General features: G+C 54.3%; 1 protein-coding gene across 6 annotated transcripts in view; it reads right to left on the bottom strand.

Annotated features, from left to right (window-relative positions):
- The window catches only part of ATP13A3 (ATPase 13A3), a 46154-nt gene that overhangs the window by 16398 nt on the left and 17438 nt on the right, over window positions 1–12318 (bottom strand). For all 6 annotated transcript variants that reach the window (XM_083612709.1, XM_083612707.1, XM_083612706.1 and 3 more), the window contains exons 8-19: window positions 11579–11713; window positions 10173–10245; window positions 9227–9358; window positions 8938–9120; window positions 8255–8412; window positions 6776–6964; window positions 4648–4709; window positions 3357–3507; window positions 2121–2237; window positions 1561–1578; window positions 1301–1454; window positions 1084–1204 (exon numbers count right to left, since the gene is read on the bottom strand). In XM_083612709.1, coding sequence (XP_083468835.1) covers window positions 1084–1204; window positions 1301–1454; window positions 1561–1578; window positions 2121–2237; window positions 3357–3507; window positions 4648–4709; window positions 6776–6964; window positions 8255–8412; window positions 8938–9120; window positions 9227–9358; window positions 10173–10245; window positions 11579–11713 — 1493 coding nt within the window. The remainder of the gene's footprint in view (window positions 1–1083; window positions 1205–1300; window positions 1455–1560; window positions 1579–2120; window positions 2238–3356; window positions 3508–4647; window positions 4710–6775; window positions 6965–8254; window positions 8413–8937; window positions 9121–9226; window positions 9359–10172; window positions 10246–11578; window positions 11714–12318) is intronic.

Here is a 12318-nt window from a genome sequence, read left to right as displayed (position 1 = left end):
ACAGTTCCCTCCAGGCCCCAATGCACTGCCAAGAAAAAGTCACTCCAGGGACAATTTGCAAAGGGCCAACACGTTATTCACGGCAGGAAAATCCTGTGCAGCCCACAAACAGCTCCAAAGGCTCTGTCCAAACTGGGTGAAAAAGCAGTAAAATTGCACTTGTTACTAATTATTATTGTTATTATTGTTATTATTGTTATTATTATTATTAATGAATTCCCTTTTACATGCATCTCATTGTGATCCACAAGTATATCATAAGATTTAAAAATAAAAAGGCAGTTTAAAAAGTAGTATTACCACCCTAAAGACTCAGAAACAATACAAAAATGGCAGAGACCTTTTCATTGAGCTAGACAAGGTGGACAGAACAAACATGTCTCCCGTTGTTTCTGGAGAGGGTTCCACAGACCAGGGGCAGGTGCATCGGAAAGCCCCCCTCCCAGCTACTGCAAAGTGGGACTCTGCCACATTAGGCCTTTCAAGGACAGACCTTCCCCCACGGGACCCAATGGCCGAGGGAAAAGGAGGTCCCTTAAGGAACCTGCACAGGGACTTGCGTCCTAAACCCCAAAACCTTGAACTTGGCCTAGAAGCGGATGGGCCGTGAGTGTGAATCCTACAAGCAGGGTGTTATGCAAAGCAGTGCTGCCTGCCAATGCCTGAGGCCGAGCCTTGGGACGGCTCTTGAGAAAGGCAACACCATGGGCTATAGGAGCCGCAAGGAGGTTCAAGGAAGACTTCCTTGCAAAAGGCACAAATCACTCAACACTAGTTTAGGCTTCTTTCAAAAACTGAATTAACTGGACAAATTGGTGGGAAACAGCTCTGTTGGTGACTTTTTGGTTAAAAGCGAAATCTCGGGGATCAGAGGCTGCCCACGAGGTGCCTGGGAAGGTGTAAAGGGGAAGGAGGGCCAAGCCTGGAGGGACCAGGGCCAAGAGCCCAAAGGAAGAGTGAAGAGGCCGCCTGTGAGCCACCACAGGGCTAGGGAGTCACACGGCTTCAAATGGGCACCTGCCCCCCGCTCACTCCCAGCGCTCCTGCCAGGCGGGACTGCGTTGCTCTGGGATGCCAACTTACCGGGCGACATTCTGGACTTTGTGCCAGGTCAGCTTGGATTCCAGCCTCCTGTGAGCAAGGGCAATGACACGGAAGCCCTGCCTGGTGTACTCCTCCAACACCCTCTCAAAATCCACGGGCACTGGAAGGGGATTGGAAGGAAAGGGATCAGAAGAAGCCCCTTTCAAGTGAAGGTTTGGAGGGGAGGGAAGGAGGAAGGAGCCCTCTCTCCCTTTACCTGTCTCTTGCTTGCACAGTCCGGCAACCACCTCCGGAGCCCCTTTGGCATAGGCATCCATCCTCTTCTGCCCGAGGGCTCTGGCCACCACGCACATGCGTTGCAGAGCAGAGGAAAAGGGAAACTGCCGCACGATGCCAATCTCGTAACTGGCCTAACCGAGCGAGAGGAAGGGGGGAGTCAGGGCCTGCACAAGGGGGGAGAGGAAGGGAAGGGGGCAAAAAGGGAAGCGGGGGGGGGGGGGGAGAGAGAACACTCACCGAAAGTTCAAAGAGCTCCTGCAAAGGGGGTGGGAGGAGAGGGGACAGAAGAAATAAAATCATTACTATCTGTAATAATAATAATAATAATAATAATAATAATAATAATAATTGATTATTTATACCCTGCCCATCTGGTTGGGTTTCCCCAGCCACTCTGGGCGGCTTCCAACAAAACACTAAAATACAATAACCTATTAAACATTAAAAGCTTCCCTAAACAAGGGGACAACAGCTTTCCAGAAGAATGAGAAGGCAGTTCGGCTTCTCCAGCGTTGGACGCTCAAAGCAGCTTCCTGTCAGCTGCCCAAATGCCCAACCAGCATTTCCCCAGCCCCCCATCTTCCAAGCATCAGGTTCCTCTGAGACACATCTATAGGGAAAGGCCCACCCCCCTCGAAAACGCCCCCCACAGCTGGACTGGTCAGCCATGTGACAACAGGCCACAGGTCTGCTGGGCGACTGCAGCTCCCTGGCCAAGGAAGGCCTCTGGCTCCAGGGTCCAGCCCCGCTTTGCAGGAGGAGGGGGCAAGGTGGGGGAAAGCTCTGCGCAGAACTACCATTTCCTTGTCAGCTGCCGGTTTTGGGTCGGGAAGAAGCTGCTTGGGTGGCTGGACCACGGTGGGCATGATGCGGTTGTGGAGGGCGGTTTCCTCCTCCGTCGCTTCTTCGAGAATCTGAAGGAAGGAAACACACATGTGAGAGACGCCCTCTTCCAAGTGTGAGGAGCGTAAGAGAGGAGCCCAGCCGGATCAGGCCAGAGGGGGGGGGACCCCCAACCGCCTCCCGGCCAGCATCCTGTTCTGGCCCAGCAGGTGCCTCTAGTGAGCAAGCAGCGAGCCGAGCCCATGAGCATCTCTCTCCCCCTGCGGGGGTTTCCAGTATCCGGGATTCAGAAGCACCATCCTGGCCAGGAGCCAGCAATCCCCTTCCTCCGTGTCATGTCCAATCCTCTTTTGAAGCCATCCCAAGTTGGTGGCATCACTCCCTCCTGTGGGAGGGAGTTCCACAGTCTATCTCTGCGCTGCGTGAAGAAAGTATCGGCATGCAGAGGGTGGCAAGGCCAGCTGGCTAGCCCCAGCTGGGTCGTCTCCTTCCAGCCATCCCGCTGCAAAGACCCATCTGCCTCTGCTCTGACGTAAATCAGCGACCCAGGCTTCAAAGCCAAGCTATACACACAACGGAAGTTCCCAGCAAGCTGTGCTGGTATGTAAACGGACATGTGACATGAAACAGTTCCATGTCTGCAACTAAAGGTGGAATGGAATTTTCCAACAGAACGCCCCTTTCCTCTTGCCAGGTGGAACAACCCACCACTTCCTCCCACTGTGTGCTGCTCTGCAGGTTCTCCTGACCCCCCCCCCCCGCCAAGGTAGGTGTGGGAGTCCACTTCCTTAAGGTGAATCCCACCCTATGACCTTGGAATCAAGGGGTGGAATCAACAGCTCGGTGGCCCTGCTGCCTTGCAAAGCTTCTGGCATCGCACGAAGCGGACCACAAGGAGAACAAGGAGGAAGTCAAAGAAACATGTGACTGAAAATTGTTATTGAAACTGAATTGTTTTTAATATTTTTCTTTTTCTTTTTCTTTTTGTCTTTATATAAAATTGGAAAACTTAATAAATATGCATTTAAAAAAAAAAAACACAAGGAGAACTGGCTGCGTATTTATTCATTTTACTTACATCTTGCCCCTTAGCCACAGACATACACTTAAAACCAATGCCTCGTTTGCACCTGTGGAGTCTGAAACCCCAAACCAAACTGCAGGCAATAGGAGAACTGCCAGCTTCTCACCCATCCAGTGGCTTCAAACATCTTCAAGTCAAGCGGATCTCCTGAAAGGACTCCATCGATTTTGGTCAAGGAGTGACAGGTTGCCATGCAGGCAATGAAAGGCGACTTGACGAGGCTCTCGCTGCAAGCGCTTTGCTCTGGCAAGAGGAAACTAGATGCCAAAAAAGAAGAAGATTGGGAAGACAGCGTCATTCACATGCCAGGTGAGCTGGTTCTGGGAAGGTCCGATTCCCTCCTAGGCCTCCAGACTAGACCGATAGAAAAGCCAAATTCCACTCAGCAAAAAAGCTGCATAAATTCTATCTGGAACCAACACAGAGCTTTGCAAGGGCACCAGCTGAACTTGAGACCACCAGAAGAGCCTGTAGGATCAGGCAAAGGAGGCCCACATTCTCTGGCATCCTGCTCTCACAGGGGCCAGGCAGAAGGATTGAAGCACAGGAGCAGCACCCTCTCCTCCTCCAGCTTCCAGCAACTGATAATGCAAGCATTAGAGAGGAGTTCAGTTGCTGAGATTTTTGGGGCCGCCACACCCCCAGTTCCACAGACTCATCTCCAGTGCCCCCTACCCTATAAAAAGCATGATTCCCACTAAGGAAGAGATGAACACCGTAAAATTTGTAACAGTAACAATTAATTGCCCATTTATTCAAAATCCATCTAAAGCTATTCAGTTCCATCAAGTCAACCAAACTGATGAACTTGATCTAGGGTTGCCAGCTTTTCAAGGTCTGAGAGTCATTTACACCTCCAGCCGCTTAGCGCCCCCTAGGGAAGCCCACCCCAGGAGGTCCTGCCAGCCCCTATGGGCACCACTGGTTTAGATACAAGGGGCCATGGCCTTTTCTGCGGTGGCTCCCCACTTGTGAGATGCTCTCCCCAGGGAGGCTTGCCTGGAGTCTTCACTACATATCTAGGAGCAAGGTGAACATGTTTGTCTTCTAACAGGCCTTGGGCTGCTTAAATAATCTATGGCTTTTTAATTGTGGGGGCTTTTTGGCTGGCGGGGGTTGCTTTTTTGTTACTACATTACATATTCTGTGTATTCATTTTGTTTTTTATGTTGCAAACTGCCTTGTATCCTGCAACTTCAAGGGGCTCCCCTGGCATCCTCTGGTGGGCAGCCCTGGCACCTGGCAGAGCAGAGCAGGACCAGATGAGGAGCCTGGGAGAGGAACTGGGTGCTTGCCAAGAGGAGAGCGCACGCGGTCCCTTTTGGTTTGGCCAGATGGCCCTATTTTAACAGTAAGAAAGCCCCCAAGGCGGGCGATGTTCCACGGAAGAAGCTTACCGAGCGTTTTCAACCCTCTGGATTCCCCAGAGATCCAGGCCGTCTTCGGTAAGGGTGCCTGTCTGTGGAGGGGAGAAGGAACACGTGAAAAGCAGAGCCAGAGATACTGAGCAAAGTCTTTGGCCACTGGCCTAAGCCCAGGGAGCGCCGTCTCAAAATGCGTCTAGAGGCACAGGACTAACCTCAAAAGGAGCAGGCCGACCAGGGAACCAGAAGGGAGCCCCTGGCCCTGTGTGCTAACCTAGCGGGAGACCAAAAGAGAAGGAAGAGGGGAGCTTCTGCAAATACTTCTTCACCTTCCTCACACCTCCATTTCAATTATTTTCGCACCCCGCTGCAAGGCTGTGAAACTACTAGCCAGGACCCTCGGGGGGGGGGGGAGCCAGACAGACCCCCCTCTGTCCAGTCAAGTTGGGCTTAGAGGGATCACAGTCTATCCCCAGGAATCACCCTGTGCCAACAGCAGCAGCTGCAATTCCACATGCTGGCCCTGTGCAACTACAGAAGGCCAAGAGCAGGACTGCGGCAAAGGTCTGGCCGCCTGGCACCGGTGGGCAGTGAATGTGTCAGCCTGGCAAGGCCTGCCCCTCCCTCCCACCCCTAAAAGCAGCCGCGGGTGGAAGGGAGAGGTTCTGCAGAGCAGAAGGGAAGGCTTTCCTTGACATCGCCGCACTCGCCCCAGGCAACCTGCCCAGCTCTAAGCCCCTCAGAACACGCAAGTGCAATTCATTAAAATTAATTAGCCTGCGTAAGAAGAGCCAGAGGAATTCAAGCTCCCTGCAGGATTTGCTTTCCAAGGCTCCCTCATCTCCTGCCCCTCGGCTCGCTTTGTTGTTTTTTCCTAAATCAAAGGAGGTCTGTGATCAGCTCTGGAGGAAAAACAATTTTAGAAGCAAAAAGCAAGGCATTCAGAGATTAGAGGGCCTGGCTGCTCCTGCTTTGTTTTGACCCTGCAGGGAAGGGGTGCAGGGTAGGATCACCAGGCCCTGGAAAAAAACCAAAAAGTAAAAATAAAGCCATGCTTTTGTGGCTATAATAGCCTCAGAGGAGGAGTCATCAAAGAGTTTTACAAAAGCACCGAAAACCTTTCCCTCTAAGCTGTGCCACTTCAAACTCCGCTCTTCTTCCCCCCCAGCAAAAAGGAAGATGGCTCTGTGGTCTCTCCGTCCTCCTCCCACTCCGCCTGCGCGCTCAAGCGGAATGAAGGATTGGGCTTAAAGGGGAAGAGGAGAAGGCCAAACACCTGCAGGCCCCAGGGAAAGGGGAGGGCTGTTTCTGAGTGACTGCATATGTGGCAACCCCCACAGAGGCAAGCTCACGCGGATGCAGCGGGGAAAGAGGGCTTGCGCTGCAGAGGGTCAGTCTAGATGGCCCTTGGGGTCCCTTCCCATGCTGCCATTCTACATGCAATAGCTATTCAGGCTCTTATTGGCTGTTTCTTCTGCTTAGGCTCCTCCCCTTCAGTCACCTACAGCAGCCATCCCAGAGGAAGTCACGGGCCTGCAGGGCCTCTCCACTAGAGACCAGCAACTTCTCCTTCCTTCCTCCTATTCCAACTGGGCACTGCAAGAGCTCCACTGAAAAGCCTTTTCTGCCCCCCAGCAGCTTCACAGAACACCCACCTCAGCAGAACCAGGCATCTACAGGCTGTGAGGGAATCTGGGCACTGGCCAAAGACATGCACTAAGGAATTCTTCACTGGGTGACGTCAGAATTCCCTGGCTACTTTATGCACAAGCTTCCCAAAAAGTTATCAACCCTCTCCTGATGCTTATTAAAAGATTTTCACATCTGTCGGGCAACGAAGCTGAAGAAACCCTTCTAATCCCCGCCCAACACAAGTGCGTTCTCTCTGTGACTTGCTTCTTTGCAGGTATCTTACTGAATGAATCTCCTGCCCAGAACCTTCCCGAGGGGCACTAAGCAAGGAGAAAAATGCCAGGGTCCAACATTTGTCCCTTCCTGGGTCTGGCCTCAGCTCAGGACAACGCACCCGTCTGCGTCATTCCGCACAACTGAGCATCATGAGCCCCCCCCTTGAAGTCTGTGGCAGGAGGATCTCAGAAGCCACATCCAGAACACAACTCAGAATTTCTCAAGGGAAAATGGTTTGGCAAATGATCTGCACCTTGTCAAAGCACACGAGGTTCAGCTGGCCGCAAATGTTGATCCTCTGAGGGCTGATGCAGAAGATGCCAATCTTCCTCAGCCGCCGTTGTGCGTAAACGATCCCCGCCGTCATGGCGGCAGGAAGAGCGGGCGGCACCGTGATGGTGATGATGTCCAGAGACTCGATGATGATGATGTCGGCCGAGACCTGCGGGAGGAGAGGAGGAAGGTGAGTGAGAGCAGGGGCCAGGAAAGGGGGCTGGTCCACTGTCCCTCAGACCTTGTGGGGGGCCAGACTATTTTTTGGGGGGGAGGGACGAATTCCTATGCCTCACAAATAACCCAGAGATGCATTTTAAATAAAAGGACACATTCTACACATGTAAAAACACACCGATTCCTGGACCGTCCGCGGGCCGGATTGAGAAGGCAATTGGGCCAGCTCCCGGGCCTTAGTTTGCCTACCCATGAGTGAGAGGGTCACTCACCGCTGGCTGCCCAGAGGCCAGGCTGGGTCCAGTTCAGCCAGCCCGTCAAATGCTTGTGCTGAGAGATTCCTGCAGCAGATGCTATGAGAAGCACCCACGTCTTTCGCCAGAGGCATTTCCGATAAATGCTTTTGCGTTGCCTTTGGACACCTGCAGCCTGCTGATCTAGCAGCACCGTTTCACCCAGGCAAGACCTTGTACCGGGGAAGGAGGGGAACTGGGAGCTGGGGTGGACAGCGTTCCTTTAAGCGTGGAATGTCCCAGAACCAGGCAGCTGCTGGCACAAAGCACCCCCCTTTCCTCTCTCTGCCAGAGGTCCTGTGGAAGCACCGTCTGCCGGAGCAGACAGGCAGCTATGCAAACCTGGGAGAAGGCCGTTTTCCATGCTCCCGAGATGCAGGTTTTGCAACAAGCTTTGCGCACACCAGAGACATCCGAGGACCAGGGGCTGTAGCACTGCTTTCTGGTACAGTGGAACATTGGTTCTAGAACTGAATCCATTCTGGGAGTCCATTCACCTCCCGAAACCATTCAAAAAGCAAGGCATGACTTCTGATTGGCTGCAGGAGCTTCCTGCACTCAAGCGGAAGCTGCGTTCAGCTTCTGAAAAACGTTCGCAAACCAGAACACTTCTGGGTTTGCAGCCTTTGGGAGCTGTTTTGTTTTTGTTCGGGAACCAAGGTACCACCGTATTTCAAAAGGAAGCCATAGCAAAACTAACAACTGACAATCCATGCTGAACACAACCAAGTGTGAACTATGTGAGTTGGCAATTTCCTCAGAGAGCTTTCCGGATTGGGTCAAGAAGACCATGCGGCAGGCAGGTGTGTTGCATCTGCGGCTGGGCAAGGGGAAAGAACAAGCCATGTCCCCAGACAGCTTCACTTGGCGTTTGCCCAGATGCGGCTCTGCCTAGAGACCGTGAAGGAGGAGGGGGCTGAAGCAACCCCCCCCCCCGGCCTGTGATGGATCTGGCAAGGAGACGAAAGGGGTGGGACTCCTCCTCCTACCTTGTGGAGAATGCTGATGACAATGGTGTAGAGGAAGCCGACCCCTGCCACCCCCACCAGGCAGAGCAGGAACATGTAGGCATCTCGGTAGAGCTTGAAATCCGTTGGCTTTGGATACAAGATGGAGCGGACCAGCTGCCCTTTAGAAGTGCTGAAGCCTAGGAGGAAGCAAGGAGGCTTTCAAAGACGGGATCGGAAGCACAAACCTACAAGTCCCGGTAGCGAGAAAGCCAATGCAGCATTTTGTTTATGACTGTCTCTGGGCAGGCTGGGCAGGCAGCAGAAGCCCCTGCTACAGCAGCAGCAAAGCCCACCTTCAAGGACAAGCAAGTCACTCAGAGCTACCACGGAGGAGAAAGGGCTTCATCAACGGAGACTGCTTTTGGTGTTTGCACAGACTCCCTGACGGCAGCTTCGGAGAGGCAGGAGGGAGGAGGCTAGAGGGACACCTCAGCCTCCGCACTGCACAAAGCTAGACTAGGTCAGATGCTGCAACTTGTCATGAGCCATCACAGCTTAGCAAGCGAGAGAGAGAAATCCCAAAATCAATCAAATAAAGAGCTGGGCCCCGTGCCCAGGATGGCCTCCTACAGATGCTGTGCAAGATATTTGCAGAGATACCCAGGGGAACATGACGGAGGGGGAACACACACTTGCTGCCTGTGCAGAAGGCTTTGTCTCACCTGTCCTGACCACGATGGCTTTGACCAGCTCCCCGGTGTAGAAGCGGGTCTGGATGACGGTCGTGCCGCAGAACAAGGTGTGCCTCCGGTGCCCCTCGGGACTGTACACCTCGTCCGCCAGGCCCCCCTTGGGCTCCTCAGTCGGGTTCGGCAGGTTGGTCTTTGTGACGGGAACGCTTTCACCTTCAACGAGACGAGGGCACAGCTGACAGGGCGGAGATCCCAAGCCCCAGAAGCACCACCCAGGTCCCAGCTGCGGATCGTGGCCCCGCCAGGCCCTCCCCGTTACCTGTCAGCATGCTCTCGTTCACGATGCAGGTCCCGCTGAGGAGCACCGCGTCGCAAGGCATGATCATCCCGTTCAGAGGGACCACAATGACGTCCCCAGGCACCAGCTCCGTGGAAAGGATCTCCTCCACGCCTGGAGGCCGGGGAGAAGCAAGGGATGAGATCCTGGCCCAGCAGCTGCTCTGGCTGCTCTTCTGCTCGGCCAAGGGCCCAGAGTGGCTGGCTGGCTGGCGTCTCTCCAAGGGAGCTACTTTTCAGGAGAGCGACCCCTGGCCCACGGGAGATCCCTCAGGGATTGGGACAGGGAGAGCTATCCAAGGTTGGAGTGCAAGACACACCCCAGCTAGGAGAAGGGGCAGGAGAGACAGAGTGATAGAGAGAGGGGCCAATGGGCCCATGCAAGAGAGAGAGACTGTAGTCTGAAAGGATGGTTGGAGGTTGGCTGCAGACTGAAAACACTTTTGCAGGAGGGGGCGCTGCAGAACTTCTCCCTGAAGACCCCAGCCGGTGAGCAAGGAAGTATTACTCAGAACAGACCTTCTGCTATTAGCAGACCTAACTTAGTCCTGCTTATTCATTTCAATGCATTACCTGCAAGTGAAACTTAGCTGATTGCAGTCTTATTTATTTACTTGCCGCCCACCTTACTGGGTTGCCCCAGCCGCACTGAGCGGCTTCCAAAAAATGGTAAAACCACAGTAAAACATCGCACATTAAAAACTTCCCTATACAGGGAGAAATGGGTCTGCAGTCTGTTGGACTCCACTGGTGCTTCCTGGAGGGCCCACTATGGCCAGACCCCACCCCTGGGCCCAGCCAGAACAGTCCCCTGGGAGAGAAGTCCGGAGAGAACTTGCCCTTCCCTCCAAGGAAGCCCCCCTCCCCACAAGGAAGGCGGCAGATCCACTTTCCCTGTCAAATAAGCACAGGCCCCCCCCCCGACCTACCTTGGTTTGCTCTGCTGACCGACACCCGGATGACGCTGTGAGCAGCTACCAAGTCATGAAGCATCATGTATTGCTGGGGAGAGAAGGGGGGGCGTTAGTCAGCAGCACAAGGGGCACTAAGGGGATGGGCCAGTGACTCCCAGCTGCATCACTGCCCCCCACCCCTCAAGCACTGTGGAGGAAGTGGAGCCCCGGAGCAAGAAAGCAGCCTGCAGGCAGCAGCAGCAGCAGCAAGAAACAGGAGGCCTATCCAGGCAAGAGATTTGTGGTTGGCAGAAATGCCAAGCAAGTCGCAGGAGGTCAGCCTGTTCTGGAAGGGGCCAATGCCCCTTCCCCTGAAGCAGTGCTCCCCCACCTGACCAGCCTCTCCCTCCATCTCTGAGCGGTCCTGCCTCCTGAACCCCCGCCAGTCAGCACTGCCCCCTGCCCTGAACCCCAGGAGTTGCTGGCTCAGTCTCCAGCCCCCCTCGCCTCTGCCACACACTCGCCAGAGCCTTGCCAGCACCAGGCCAACCCAAACGTCACAGAGTGGCTTGCAGAGCCCAGGGTGCCATCGAGTGGCACCTGCCTCCTCCTCCCCCCGGCTCCATTCTGGGACCCTCAAAAGCTCCCACCCTATTTTGGTTGCCCTAACAGATGTATTGCCCAGCTATGGATTTTGACATTTTTCTTAGGGCCAACGTGGGTACCTTCACCATTTTTGTGTGCTGGAATCTAGTTCCAAATCTTCTCTCCTCCCAACCGCTGCCGCCCAAAGGACTCTGGGCAGCCCCCAACGAAATAGCTCCATCAGTGCAAGGGCTTCTGCCTGCCCCATGGAACGTCTCCTCCCTCTCCTCTTCCTCCCCAAACCTCCCAGAGCAGGACTGGGGCAGGCGTGGGGGGGGTACACCAGGAAAGGAGTGGGGGAGCGTTCCACAGCACCCACCTATATCCTTGCACTGACGGATCTAGTTTCCTGGATGCCGCCCTCTGAGAGGGCTGGGCAGAACTGGGCAAGGCCTCCTCTGTCCCTTAGTTCACCCCCAGCCAGCACTTTGCACCACCAGAGTCACACATCTTTCAGAAGACCCGGCTGCCCTTCTGACCGCCCCCCTCCCACCCTCCGCTAGTCGCCATGTGCAGCTGTCACAACACGTGAGGAGATTTCAAGCTATGCCGGTTCAGCTCTGCAGGCTGCAAAGCGTTTCCAGAGCCGCACCCTCAGCTGGGAAGGAGAAGAGTCAACATCCGACTACAACCCCACCCGCTGGGGGTCAAGTTGCACTCAAGAGCAGCAAACCTTAACAGGCCACAGAAGCGGAAGTTTGCCGCTGGGATGCCAGCCCCAGGGGAGTACGAGGCAGCAGCTCACCTGCCACAGGTAAGCAGGCAGGCAGGCGCTCAAAAACAGCCCTGGAACTCACCTTCCGGATGGTATACAGTGAGCTAACAACAGAGATCAGAGACATTATCACAATGGCTGCTGCATAGTAGTAATATTCATCTGTGCTCCACAAGATCACACTGAACAGCTGGAAAATGTAAAAAGGATTGAGGACCTGGGGAGAGAGAGAAAACAAAACAAAGCAACGGATTATGCCTTTTGCACGAAGGAGCCGCCCTCCTCTCTCTGGTGCCGAAGGTCAAGAATTTCATGGCCTCCCATTACATACATTTTTAGAATTCAGACCCATCCTGGTCTGCGTGGGAGGGGAGTGAAAAGTGTGCCAGAAGAGCACATGGCAAGGATTCAGAGCTCCCCTCCTCTCCTGGCAGGGCTGGCCAGCTCAGTGGGCGCTAATGGTGCCCTTGAGGACTTCACCCGAGAAGCCTCTGTTCCCCCTTCCTCTCCCCTTGGCCATCAGGTGGTGCTTCTCCCTTGAAAAGCACGTAGAACCCAAGAAGGAAGTCGGAAGAGGAACACCCTCTTTTGAGGTTCAGGCTAATTTGACTGGATCTGACTTTCACACACACGTCTGCTCGCATGCAAAGATCGAAAGGCTGCGTTCAACGCGGCTGTTCCGCTTGTGCAATGGAACCTCGACTCCCCTGCAGCCCCATCAAAATCTGCTCCAGGGAGTTGAGGGTTCCTCTGGAGCAGATTTGGGGGCCACAAAGGGACAGGAGGAGGAGAAGCGTCGTTGTGCAAGCGGAGCTCTGACTA

Source organism: Podarcis filfolensis (genome assembly GCF_964270895.1).
Source record: "Podarcis filfolensis genome assembly, chromosome: 5".
NCBI lineage: Eukaryota > Metazoa > Chordata > Lepidosauria > Squamata > Lacertidae > Podarcis > Podarcis filfolensis.
Note: the sequence above shows the minus strand (reverse complement) of the source record. Positions and strands in the feature narration are given on the sequence as shown.